Source organism: Cottoperca gobio, chromosome 24 (genome assembly GCF_900634415.1).
Source record: "Cottoperca gobio chromosome 24, fCotGob3.1, whole genome shotgun sequence".
NCBI classification, from domain to species: Eukaryota; Metazoa; Chordata; class Actinopteri; order Perciformes; family Bovichtidae; genus Cottoperca; species Cottoperca gobio.
The window spans coordinates 6,014,802-6,029,583 of record NC_041378.1 but is presented as its reverse complement, the minus strand read 5'-3'; the positions used below and the strand labels follow the sequence as shown (position 1 = coordinate 6,029,583).

Below are 14,782 nucleotides of genomic sequence, written 5' to 3'. Positions count from 1 at the left end.
ATTCTGGTGGGTAAGTGACATTAATGCATACACTCTACAGAGCAGAGCCATCATTAGTGTTATTAGTAACACCTGTGCTTTTCCTTTTAGGAGAAGTCAAAAAATGTGTGCTGTGAAAAAGGCCCGTTGTTTTCAATGTAAACACAGTGGCAGCCGTGCCGTATCTGAGTGTCCTGATTTATAGGCTACACATCTTCATGAGTAGAGAACAGACAATCCTGCGATGAGATTACAGTAGTTTCCTACGTGCTAGCAGCAGCCTGTGACGTGCAGGCTGGTAAGATTGGAGGTCACAAAATGCTCTGTGAGGTTGGACCCAGCAGTGCTTTGAGCTAAATGCTAACGTCAGCATGCTAACGTACTAATAATGACAAAGTTAACCTGCTAATGTTTAGCATTCCATGTTCGCAGTACTGACACTACGTTACTGCAGTACTGATACTATGTTACTGCTGTACTGATACTATGTTACTGCAGTACTGACACTGTGTTACTATAGAACTGACACTACGTTACTGTAGTACTGATACTACGTTACTGTAGTACTGATACTATGTTACTACAGTACTGACACAACGTTACTGTAGTACTGATACTATGTTACTACAGTACTGACACTACGTTACTGTAGTACTGATACTATGTTACTACAGTACTGACACAACGTTACTGTAGTACTGATACTACGTTACTGTAGTACTGATACTATGTTACTACAGTACTGACACAACGTTACTGTAGTACTGATACTATGTTACTACAGTACTGACACTACGTTACTGTAGTACTGATACTATGTTACTACAGTACTGACACAACGTTACTGTAGTACTGATACTATGTTACTGTAGTACTGATACTATGTTACTACAGTACTGACACTGTGTTACTATAGTACTGACACTACGTTACTGTAGTACTGACACAACGTTACTGTAGTACTGATACTATGTTACTACAGTACTGACACAACGTTACTGTAGTACTGACACTATGTTACTACAGTACTGACACTACGTTACTGTAGTACTGACACAACGTTACTGTAGTACTGACACTATGTTACTACAGTACTGACACTACGTTACTGTAGTACTGACACAACGTTACTGTAGTACTGATACTACGTTACTGTAGTACTGATACTATGTTACTACAGTACTGACACAACGTTACTGTAGTACTGACACTATGTTACTACAGTACTGACACTACGTTACTGTAGTACTGACACAACGTTACTGTAGTACTGACACTATGTTACTACAGTACTGACACTACGTTACTGCAGTACTGACACAACGTTACTGTAGTACTGATACTATGTTACTGTAGTACTGATACTACGTTACTACAGTACTGACACAACGTTACTGTAGTACTGATACTATGTTACTACAGTACTGACACAACGTTACTGTAGTACTGATACTATGTTACTGTAGTACTGATACTATGTTACTACAGTACTGACACAACGTTACTGTAGTACTGATACTATGTTACTGCAGTACTGACACAACGTTACTGCAGTACTGACACTACGTTACTGCAGTACTGACACAACGTTACTGCAGTACTGACACTACGTTACTGCAGTCTTAGCTTTAGTGTGTTAGCATGCTAACATTAGCTATTTAGCACTAAATACAAAGTATGCTAGGGGGCGAGGCTGAATGTTATACGTTTTGCAGGTATGTTGTTATAAACCAAAGTATTGGACAAATTATAATTTTAACCCGATGATTGGCACTAGATGAGAGGTTAAAGGATCTCCAAAATTATAGAGAGAGAGACACAAATATCTGTAGCTAATCATCTAAATGTCATAGCAAACCTTCCAATATTTAGACATTTAGCAAAGCAACTGGTGGAGCTAGAGGATAATGCAGAGGATCATCAAAGTCAGTAGGTTTTATTCTCTTGGGAACATGAATGTCCGTACAATTTCATTAAAATCCATCCATTAGTTGTTTCAGTATGTACCTAAGTGATGGACAAACCTACCAACATTTCCATCCCTACAGCCACGCCGCTCGTGTGGCTCACTAAGTGTTATATAAGCCTATATGAAAGACAAGAGTGTGAGAGACATCTATATCCACAAATGTGTCTTTATCATAATATATGTGTTTGTGTTTGTAGAAGGGGAGCATATCAAAACAGCGTCTTCCCAGCAGTGAGTCTGCTGCTGTTTTCTCAGAATTCCTCTTGTCAGTACACAAACGTGTGTGTGTGTGTGTGTGTGTGTGTGTGTGTGTGTGTGTGTGTGTGTGTGTGTGTGTGTGTGTGTGTGTGTGTGTGTGTGTGTGTGTGTGTGTGTGTGTGTGTGGGAAGGGATAAGGTATGTGCAACAGCAGCATTTGTTTGTTTCCAAAGATAAATGTGAAACATAAAAATCTGTGAGCTGGAGGAGGAGGACATCAGGAGAGGAAGAGCGGCGAACACATTGTGTAACAGCCAGAATTAACAGCATTAAGTACGACAACATGCATCACATCAGAGAAGTCACTGATCCGGCCTAAGCAACAAATTAGTGTTATTATAAAAGCATCTTATTTACCAGGTAATTAATTTGTATTTTGTTTGTATTTTGGGAGGTTTGTACTTTGATAAATCGACAGAAAGGTGCAAAAAAACACTAATTTAAAGTAAAATATTCAACCATGCTGATGATATTTAACTTCCCTTTGTCTTCATGTTATGTGAACGTGACGAGCTCCTCACACTCTGATTGATCAAGCTGCTGATAACTGCTGTGAAAGATGCCGTTTATCTTTACTGTATGCACATTGCATAATTAATGAGACAGAGTGAGCGTAGTTTCGGTGTTGAGCTTCTTTCTTTTGTTGCCACTCTTTATCATCAATGGGGAATTGTTTATTGCTTGCTGAACCAACTTAACTCCATGATCAAAGTCTGACAGGTTGGAGAGTGACGGTACAGTAGAGTGAAACATTAACCCAATGTATTTTCCCCTCCGACACCTTCATTCATTTACAGCCCTGAGGAAACAAAAGGTTTAATTTGTCACTTGTTTTTTATCATACAGAGAGGAAACACCAGCGGTGGGAGAAGTACTCACATCTTCTACTTGAGTAAAAGTCATGTTGGCATCATGGCAGTACTCATTATACAAAAATGTCCCATTTCAGAATAATATATATTCTAATAATGGATTATAATTAGTGAGGAATAATGCTGCAGCTCGTAAAGGTGGGGCTCATTAATTACCTTTTTTTTAGGACTGTCATGATATCAGATTTTTGGGACCAAAAGAATTGACAATAATAATTGTCGCAATTTGTATAGACATTTTAAAATAATTATATTAATGCTATTAGTCAACTTTACTCAACATATGAGTGTAGGGAAGTGAAAAAGTCTGTAACCATAATGATTTAAGAGGCACTGGATTATTTACACAATATTATTATATTCATTTTCATGTGTATTATTAACATGAACAAGACAGTACAGTTGTACACCAAGGATACAGTCAAAATGTCTTGTGAGATCAAGTAAATAAATACATAGGCATTATACAAATGAGGAAATAAATCATTAAAACCATAATGCATAAGACTAATTAGTAAGGATTAACATGTTATCTTGTTGTGTAGTGTGACGTTGCGAGGAAAGAAAGATAATGTGTTTTTAATGCAGGATTTTCTTTTTTTTTACATGGTGATGTTTCTATTTTAGTTGCATAAAGGCTTTGAGGACTTCTTCCACCGCTGATCATCATCATCATCTTTTTCATCATCACTACCAGAGAGCTGGTTAACATTCCAGCCCTCCTAATCTCTCTCGTGAGACCGACGGGTCTTTAGTGGGTACAAACCTGCCATGTGGTCAGATTAAAGGAGTGTGGGAGAGGACGATCCTGCAGCTAAGTCCAGGGAGATTCTCGTTTTTTTCACTCTGTGAACCAGAAGTTTGGATCTCCCTGTTTTAAAATGTGTGCTCATCTACTCTACTGCCTCAGGTGTGTGTGTGTGTGTGTGTGTGTGTGTGTGTGTGTGTGTGTGTGTGTGAAAGCAAATAAGAAGGAACAAACTGTATGGTACAGTTTCAGTGGATTAATACTAAAAGCCTCAAATCTAATAAAGGAAATAAGAGTGCAGCTGAGAAAGTGCAGAACAAAGGAAGTGAAACAAGCTATAAGTTTCATCCTCATTTAAATTCTTTAAAGTCATCTGAGTCATCAGTTCATCTTTGCAGCCCACACACTGACTGACGCACAACAAAACAAGGATGTTCAGCAACATTTATTCCATATCAACTGGTTCTGCTTTTTGGGCCCACGTGTCAGTGTTTCACTTCAGTATTTCTGTATTTGAAATGGACCAGCCATCATTTAGTCAGACCACAAAGCTCACTGCCACAAATAGACAAATAGACAAAGTATAGTAACATAAACATCTAAATGTATATTTGAGATGTTTTCTTTCCGCTGAAGAAGACATGTTATAGAAGAAGAATTGACCACAGCATGAAAGAATTATGTTTTTTGTGATCCCTATACTGTACATGTAACAATTCTAGTAACTTTACTTTCAGTTCAATGTTAAAACCAGTTTGTATCAGGCCCTTAGGAGAAAGGAGGAGGTTTAGGCGTCAGTGATTGACCTCAGCAGCCTGTTGTCTATAAATGGGACTATAGTATGACTCAGTCTCTTGAACAAAGGTCAGAGGTCATGGATTTCAGCTACAACACTCACTTTCGCTGTCAGTTTCATTCCCTCTTTTCTTTTCAGAGGACAGAAGACGAGAAGACTGTCTGAAATCACTCCCTATTTCAAACCTAGTGTTGTGCACCATATTTATTTTCAATTATTTTATTTAGGCATCTAAATTATTTGTAAAAAGATTTCACTATACTGTATAATACCTTTAAAATGTCACCAATGGAACGACGTGTTGGTGATGGAAATGGCTAACAGTGGTGCTAATTTCTGACAAAGAATCACTGCATTGTGAATGTACAAAGGAAAACAGCCCTAATAAAAATAAAAGTATTTTTAATGGTTTATTTAACTTAAGAAGTAGTTCTCTTTATCCTTCAGTTGATCTTAAAATCACCAAAACTGGACAGGAAAGAAACATTTTAGCTTGTGAAGCAGACATGAACACATGTTACTGCGTGGCCTTCAGAGGTTTAGCTGATATTTTGAGATTAGTATCTTTAAAGCAACAATGTAACATTTTGGAAAATGAGCTTATTTGCTTTCTGTCGGAGAGTTAGATGAGAAGATGATACTACTCATGTCTGTAGTAAATATGAAGCTAAAGCTGGCTACTGATTCACTTAGCTTAGCACAAAGACTGGAAACAGGAGGGAAACAGCTAGCGTGGCTCCGTCCAAAGGTTACAGAATCATTACTTTAGATAACATTGTCATGATATATCTCACCACCCTCAAGGTTTTCCAAAGATCGTGTTAGATGAGAGTCGCATATGATACGCTTCACGTATCATCCGGACGCCTCTTTTGGGGTATTGTGTGTACAAACACTGTGTTGGCAAAGGTGAATCCGTTTAGCAGCAGAGTGACCTCTCACCCTCAAGTCCAATGTACCCCCCCCCCCCACCCCCCACCTCCCTCCCACCCGGAACTCAGCCTCATGTCCTGCTCACCATGTTTGAAAATCCCAGGGACAAAGCCAGGGAGACAGATGGCCTAGTGTGACCACACACACACACACACACACACACACACACACATACACACACACACACACACAGTAGTGTTAGACCTCGGCTTGGTACAGGATGTAAAATATCCAGCATGGTCAGTTATGTGGTCCAACAGTCAAAACAAATCTGACACGACACATATTTTTGGTTCTGTTCGATAAATTAGTCCAGATAGTTAGGAGGGTCAGAAAATATGCTTATTCCTTTTCTGGCGGAGATTTAGATGGTAGGAACGACACCACTCTCATGTCAGTGCGTTAAATCCACGGCTACAACCATGAGAAAGTTAGCTTAGCACAACAACTTGAAACAGAGGGAAACAGCTAGCCTGGCTCGGTGGAAACGTAACAAAATCATCCTACAAGCACTTCTAAAGCTCACAGCTTCCCAGCAGGTACGATCTCCCGGGAAAATTAAGGCTCAATATACGCCACAAAGGAAGAGCTTCAACCATTACGCAACCAAAACAGGAAGAGGGTACCGCTTTTGTTAGCTATTAGTTAATAATACAGGCACAAACTGGGGTCAGCAGTGGACGCATACTGACCCACTTTACTGTCTGCATACAATGGGCTGCAGCAAAGGTGCAAAGAACACCTGACCCTAACAAAGAGCACAAAAAAGAGAGCTGCCCCGTGCATGAACCTCTTTCTGTCCACATGAAAAGGGACAGCGAGTGAGGAGAGAGCGGCCCGGTAGCACTGAGGAATGCTGGGTCGAGCCCCGTGCTTGTTGCCTTTGGAATGCCCCCGGGCCTCTTTCATAAGTCCCGTCAGGCCGGTGGAGGAAGCTCCGTCAGCCACACTCTCAGACACATAGTATTTCACGGTATCCACTTCCTTCCACTGCGGAGAAGAGCTGTAAAATACTGTAATTATGGACTTATGTAATTGCAGCATGACACTCCACAAGTCACTCACACTGCAGATTTACTTGCAACCATTATTACTGTTTGGCGGTCTGAGGCTTTGTAGCTGGACGGACGACATGAGCCACAAACATCCTGTCGGCCTTTACAGGATCAACCTGTGTGTAGCTTTACATACAATCTGCTTGTTCCTGTGGTTTTCAGACTCATACACAATTACATTGAAACTCGCACTGCAAGTTCGGGAGGCAGGCTCTGTTGAGAGTATCAGTTATATTGATCGATACACAATAAAAAACTCATTTTCTCTCCATGTGCTGGTAGGAATACTTCACCCACACAATGACCCTCTGTATATCAATCACTCACCCGCGTCAGCGTGAATTCTAAAAGAAAACTTTGTTTTCCTCGCATGTCTCCGCGGTGATCGAAGAATCAAACAATGGAGAACATTCTTGATGAATTGAAGTGAACCACTGATTTTTATTTTTTTTTAATACATCCGTCTACAAACTCTGACACAACACGTGCAGAATAATCCAAGTCTCATTTATCACTTCCACGTAAACGCTGTCATACCAAGACTCGCCCGGACATGTCCGAAGATTCCTCGCCGTGAAGTCATGTCAGGAACAAAGTTCATACACGGTGACGCGTGGTGAGTAATTGATATGCAAATAGTCATTTTGTGTGTGAAGTTTTCCGTAAATAAAAGTACATTTACTCAAGTACTGTAAGGAATTTAAGTTTTGAGGTACTTGTACCATTTTCTGCCACTTTATACTTCTACTCCTTAAAGAGGAGTTAAAGTTTTATTTTCAATAAAAACAATGAAGGAAAACAATCTGACATTGTATTCGGAATATTTCATCACAAATTAACGATGTTTCAAGAATTATTTGAAGAATTCTTTTATTTTTTCAAGGTTTTTAGAACTCATTTATTGACATTAGGCCAAGCTGCTTCTTTAAACCCAAATCTCCTCTTTAATCTTCTTCACACTTCTTTAGCTAAAGTGGATTTAAAAGGCAAAAGTCAACTCCGTATCAAAGTTTGCATTGGCACCATTAGAAAGTGTTCCGACTTTAAACAAAAACTAATCTCAGATCACAAGTTTCACCAGTTTCAGTTTCTCGCAGTTGGCTCCCCGTCACTATTAGGGATTGATTTCAAAATGTTCCTAACATGCATCACAAGGCACCTCTGTATCGAAAGGAGTTGTGAGCAGCAAGAAATGTGTTCAATCTTAAAATGTAAAGCCCTGGTTTTTGGCAATAATAACATGCACATGATTAATTGTTACAATATTTATTAAGTGTAATTAATGAATGCCAAATAAACAACTTAAATATTCTAACATGAAACTATACCGCATGGACAGATTATGAGACGGGCCCCTGGACACAGACATATTAAAGGCCACGTATCTCTCAGTCACAGACTGTAAGAGACAAAACATGACTACAAACAACATGGCGGTCATTTGTAGTTGTTTTGCGTCTCTCTGTGATCATTTTGTGCCCGTTCGTGTTTGTTTACAGGGGCAACGGTGCAATTTACAGCAGAGGGATTTCCTCCACACGGCTCTCAACATGGTGGTATAAAAGTATTAGCATCAAAATGTAGTACATATTTATGTTATATTATTGAATTACAATTATTGATGTATTAATGTGTTTATCACTTTAATGTTGCAGCTGGTTTTTACTTTATATACTGCCGAGTAACTTGTTCATTTGACCGTGGGATCAAAAAATAAAGTAGCGTAAAATGAAAATTCTCAAAATTGGACTTAAATACCGTACTTGAGTAAATGTACTTATTACTTACGGTCCACCACTGGTCTTTTTACTTCTCTAAGAGAATGTTTAAACAAGACTAAGTTACTTTGACTGAACAGGTTAAGAGTAAAAAGAAGGCAAAAAGGACACATTTGGCTTCATCAACTGTACCAAACAGCCATATTTTGTTTTATTTCACAATGACACATTGGACAGGTACTGTAGATATATAGTATATCAAAAACACATCAGTGACATGTCATATCTAAAATTAAAAAAACACTTTTGTTTTCAATTTGCACATAGAGCTCAAGTTTTTAAAAGACACAGAATAAAAGTGACCGAACATTACAAATGAAGGAACGCATCAAAATACATTTCCCAGCACATATTTCTATATTGCATACACATTTACTCAGGAGTGGAAATCTGAAACACCTTTAAAATCTGTGATGATGAGGGGATTTTCATCTATTTCAAAGGCCACCATATGGACTTCAATTCAGCAAAAACAGCCTGCTCAGCCGTCCAAAGCAGAGGACAGAAAAGCTATTAGATGAGTCAATTCCTACACAGTTATGAGTAATGTTGGGGGATACCAGCAGGTACTGGTAAGCAGCAACTGGAGCTCTTAGTGGAGCTCCTGAAAGTCGAACACCAGGTCTCGGTTTGGTCATGCAAACATAGCAGAACGTCCTGGAAATATAAAAACTCCCTCAGCATGGATTGTGACATTGTGCCAGACACATTCATGTAAATGAGAATCAACAGCCATCATCAGAAAGCTTTCCAGTAGAGATTGATACAGAGGATGGTGTTTCACTAATGGCATACAGTGCTCATTTCTTTACAACAGACCCAACCCTCTGGCTTGCAAGGCATCGAATTTTGGAATGAACATTTAATTAGGTGACTGTGCAAAAGAAAGAGGTTCAGTTACACTGTCTACCGTACTTGGTGCTATATACCCACAGCAGGTTTTTGTATTTAAAAAAAGGCAAGGTGAGAGAGGTGTCGATACGGCTTCTGTATCCAACTAATGACCGCAAGTAAAAACTGAAATCAAGGCCAGAGACAAGAGCTTTGAGAAACAAACATTATTATAAAACGTCACATTTGAAAAACTGACTACAGCATAGATGGTCTGTCCAAACAAACTCAAGACAGAAAAATTGCAAAAATGTTTCTATCATCCAAACTAAATATTACAAACAGCATCTACAGAGAGAAATAGATCCAGTGTTTCCCCGAGGTTTACTGCTTTGGAGGGGGGCTCACCGTCGACGGGTTGGGGGGGGGGGAAATTGCGTGCGCGGCGTGGTTTCTATTTAGTTCTCCCCTCTCCTTTCTTACAGCTCTGTAGGTGTGTGCGAACGTGTGTGTGTGTGTGTGTGTCAGCTGCGAAGCCCCGCCGTTCGCAAAACGGAGCGAAGGAGAGAATGTGAATGCACAAAGTAGAGAGTACAAACTGAAACGTGCACATAAATTAGATCAATAGCATAAGCGTTTAGTTTATTTAATAAAAGAGCACCTGTGAGTGTGAAAAGTGAGTTGTGAATAAAAATAATTTTTTTTATTATTTTTTATTCGAGAAAAAAACACCTTGAATTTCAGGCAGGGCGCTGGGCTCCGTCGGAGGGGCGCTGGGCTCCGTCGGAGGGGCGCTGGGCTCCGTCGGAGGGGCGCTAGGCTCCGTCGGAGGGGCGCTGGGCTCCGTCGGAGGGGCGCTGGGCTCCGTCGTAGGGGCGCTGCGCCCTTCCAAGACAATGGTAGGGGGAAACACTGAGATCATTCTAATAACTTAAAATACTTTAATTATTATGCAATACAATACTCTACCATTTGGGGCCAGAGGGTAAGAAAATAGATCTGTTCAAAGCCTACTTAAAAAAAAAAAAAAAAAAAAGAAGTAAACTCTTTGCCAACAGGCTAAACAACATAACAGAGTGATATGTGCTCCGACTTGCATGTGTTGTGTGTGTGTGTGTCCTTTTGGAGGAGACGAAGTCTCTCAGATCCCTTCAGTCCTGCAGTGAGAAGCTTTGGCACAGAAACACCATGGGACGAGATGACGCATCACAACACGGTGCTAATGAGGGACACTCATGCAGGCCTCGCTCCAGTCCTGGAGGAGTTAAGGTCAGTGAACCCCAACATGCATCGCCACCATACTGCCAGGGCAACAAGAGAGGGGCCGAGTGGTAGAGGAGAGGCTGGGGGAAGGAGGGGATGGAAATGGGTATTCGGAGAGATGAGAGATGAAAAGAAATGGCTCAAATGCATGAACACAGCAGAGCGTTGTAAGGAGAATTCTTCAGCCATAACAAGGGGGAGGGGGGGGGGGCAATGACAGAGAATAAAAGCTCAGGAAAATTAATTCTCGTCGTGGCCACTGGTCAAAAAAGATAACCGCGTCCATGACACTGATGATTTCATGATGGTTTGGTGGTTTTCCAGCTTCTCCTCTGTTTCTCTCTATCCCCCTCCATCTCACAGAGACGACTCCACCTCTCTAGCGATGGTAATTTCGACAGCCGACCGAGGGAGCTCCTGAATGCCTGCATCCTGCTCTGGGGTCTCACTGATCACCTCCAGGGCTGAAGCGGCAGCAGCCTTGCCGTCACTTCCGGCCTTCTTATCGTTCGGTTTGTCCGCAGAGCCGCAGCACAGCTTGGGAGCACACTGAGTCCGACAGGAGAGCTCACAGAGGGAGTCTCGAGACTCCGAGTTGAACGTGACGAACTCGGGCTGGATGGTGGTGGCGTGGATTCCCTCGTTGTGGAAGAAGTCCTTGATGCGTTTGGCCACCTCCATGTAAGAAGTGGGGTCGTGGCACTTGATGTGTGCCGTGGCGATGATGCGACTGCCAGCCAGCTGCCAGATGTGCAACTCGTGGATGGCCAGGACGCCCTCCAGACCGAGCAGCCGCTCGTTGAGCCGGTGCATGTTGATCTGCTTGGGCACGGTCTGCAGCAGGATGAGGGCCGACTCTTTGAGCAGCGGGTAGGTAGTATACAGTAGGATGCACACCATGGTGATGCAGAGTGTGGGATCCAGGTAGAGAACCCAGCAGGGGCCGGCAAGCTTCATGGTCGACATGGTGGAACCTTCCAGCAGGTCGACCAGCGTGTGATTGACATGCTGGTGGTCGGTGGAGTGGCTGTTTATACAGGGGTTCATACACATCTCACCTTCTATGCAGGGCTGCCACACAAAGGTAAATATAATAGCAGTGACCACCACAATGACAGAGCCAAGGGCGTCACCCAACACATGCAGGAAGACCCCGCGCATGTTGAGCTGTGACGCGTCGATGTCATGGTCCATGTCCTCAAAGTTGGTGGTGCCGTTCATCTGCACCTCTGTGCCGTCTTTACAGCTGATTTCTGAAGATAAAAACAAGGGTTGGTTTAGTTTACCGTTACTTGAGGTGAACTTTTCATAATTAGCGGGGCTTTGACACAGATACGAATACAACATTCAAAATAGACAGTGACATATTGCTTTGAGAAAGCACGGAAAACAACAACAACACTAAGCTCATTACGGTGACAAAACAAAGCTATAACAAATTAGCCCGCAGTAAGGAGATTCTGAGAAGATGCTATCAGTGGCAGCCAGTTGCTTAATTGCTCAGTTACATCATTTGGGGGCAAAGCACAAGTCCATTTGAAAGTTGAATCAAGGAAGCCAGCTCTCAGCTTGCGGTGTTATCAGTTTACACGTGTTGGATCTGCTCCATTCAAAGTCAAGAGGAGGATGACCATGGGCAATTTTCTAAGACATTCAGTCCATTACTTTGACATATTACAGATTATTTTGCTTGCAAACAATGCGCAAGCTTTGAAGTGGAAGACAATTAGACTGTGCTATAGCTGCAAACATGAGAAACATACCATGCTGGATTATATGAAAGAAAACTCCCAGCATGTGGGACCCTAAACGCTACAAAACACTCACATCAACCAAATTAAATTAGTCATTGCAGGCAGCGTGGTGGCGCACACAGCTCTGAGGGAACGGCACCTGAGCAATGGCTGCTCTCTTCCCTCCCAGGACACCGCCGGGTCATTCATCAACAGCTAATGATGTGGTTGGGCCTGTCGACCGCACGGTTACACTGATGTATGACCCAGTAACAGCCATCAGTGTACGGAGGGGGTGGGGGTATTATTGAAACCGGCAGGGCCTAACAGTGTGGGGGGAGAAATGGTCTTCTGTATGGGTTTAACCCTTCAGTGGACGAGGAGGAGGGCCAGCAGCAAACCCAAATAAGCTTTTTCTGGGGGGGGTCCATTACTTTTTTGTCAACAAGACGACATCAAACTCCTTCCTGACCACCACTAACAGACAAACTCATTAGTTGTTTCTAACCTATCCTTATAGAAATAGGTTTATCACTATGGTACACTTTTGAAATCATGGGCTGTAAGAATAATGCACAAGACCTGCAGGACTTTGGATATATGAGACACTTTTACAAGTTTGAGCTTGTTGAAAAACAGGATGTTTCTTGGCTGAGTCTAACAGAATCTCTATTTATAAGCCATCTGATTGTGGTCATTGTGACAAAGCCTGAAACCCGATATTTCACCTGTTTATGTCACTAAAGGTGGCCACGTTTCCAAGGATAGAATAACCCACCAATAAATATCTGATAACAAACACATTTGTCTAAATGCCACTACCATAGGAGGGAACAATGAGGATTAGTCACTCAAACAGACTGCCCTCGGGGAACACTGAAGATATACGTATGTACTGTTATGCAATCTGGACTCCTAATGATGGAGACAAAGTCTAGCACATGATGTCAGCTGTGGGGCACAATGACTCACGGGGTTTGTTGCGACTGTACACTTTAACATTATATGATTGATCACAAGGAAGACAAATAACGCTCAATACAACAACAACAAAGCTCCAACATCCCATACTCACCATTTCTCGGTCTAGCTTCTCCCGGGCTATTGTGATTCCCCACCAAGTTGTTGGTCTCTTCTCCTGAAGATCCATTACCAGCGTTATGGCTGTTTTTACCCCTCTTGTTCTTATTTCCATGAGAGTGACCTCCGTGGGAGTGTCCGTGGCCTCCTCCAGCGTGCCCGCGGAACAAGCAGAGCCCGAGCAGGTTGACCAGCAGCCCCGCGGCACCGACCCCGGCTACCACCAACGGGCTACTGATCTCATGGGGCTCGGTGAAGCGCTCCACAGCTTCCAGGACGATGGTGAAGCACAGCGCCGTGAGGAAGACGGCGTTGACCAGAGCCCCCATCACCTCCGCCCGGATCCACCCGAAGGTGTTTTTGTTGGTCGCATGGGTTTTCTCGGCGAATCGCACCGCGACCAGAGCCACTATCAGAGCAATGACGTCCGACAGCATATGGAAAGAGTCCGACAGCATCGACAGAGAGGAGGTCATCCGGCTGACCGCCACCTCCACAATGAAAAACCCAAAAGTCAAGGAGAGCATGCACAGCAGCCGGGCACGATTAGGCTCGCAAGCCATTTTTCCTTCCTCGCAGTCCTTGGTCGATAAAAAAAAAAAACGATTCACTGTGTCTTCTAACAAGCTCACATCAGCTAGCTAGCTCTCGGGTTTAACACGGCTCCAAGCTAACGACTAACGTTAAGCTAGCTGGCTCCCTGAGACAATACGATCGATGCTAACAGCGTCTTCACACACTGTTATCCAGCGATGGCAGCATCACCCGGCTATAACTGAGCACAACCAACAGGCACACATTAATCCGTCAAAAACGATTCTAGTAACCGTATAAATAGACCGTTGTCGACACCAGCATATTCCAGATACGTTTGCCGACGAGCTCCCGTTTGCAGACGGCTAAAACTTTGCACCCGAGCCGGTAAACTTTCCACACGGACCACGGCACCATAAGGACACGCCCCGGATGATTCCTATTGGTGAAGAACAGACATGATGAATTCCGATTGGTCAAATTGTGCAACTCTCGCAAGTGGGTGGAGGAAAGAAGTGGTTGCTACGCACGCTAACTGCAACTGTAATCTCGCGATAACCTTTTTTTTTTATCACAAAATGAATTTACAAACAGCAATCATTACAATACAATACTATACAATACAAAAACATTTATATAAAACAAATTAATCACATACAGCAGAATAAAACATAAAATAACCATAACACAAACAAATCAGAAAACAAGATTGACTAAGCGATTGTTAGTAATAAATACTTCCCAGATCATTTTGTAGTTATATATAGAGAGCTTTGGCACATTTGGATTTAATTAATTTCAGGGACTTAACATAGAGTTGAGTTATATTATAATTGCATGTGAAGATGGGTGCAGTCTTTATGAATTTTGCTTTATGAATAAAGAGTTTGGCTAAATTAGTAAAGCACTGATCATTAGGTCCAATTTTTCATCTTCTAATAAGACAGCAAAAA

At 42.1% G+C, this 14,782-nt stretch overlaps 1 protein-coding gene across 1 annotated transcript; it reads right to left on the bottom strand.

The window, feature by feature from the left end:
• Positions 1 to 9,882: 9,882 nt before the first annotated feature.
• On the bottom strand, positions 9,883 to 14,282 carry slc30a1a (solute carrier family 30 member 1a). The gene is made up of 2 exons (XM_029425944.1): positions 13,291 to 14,282; positions 9,883 to 11,735 (listed from the first exon to the last, which is right to left on the bottom strand). The coding sequence occupies exons 1-2, from the start codon at positions 13,856 to 13,858 to the stop codon at positions 10,840 to 10,842; spliced, it is 1,464 nt and encodes a 487-aa protein (XP_029281804.1). The 5' UTR covers positions 13,859 to 14,282; the 3' UTR covers positions 9,883 to 10,839.
• Between the last annotated feature and the right edge of the window lie 500 nt (positions 14,283 to 14,782).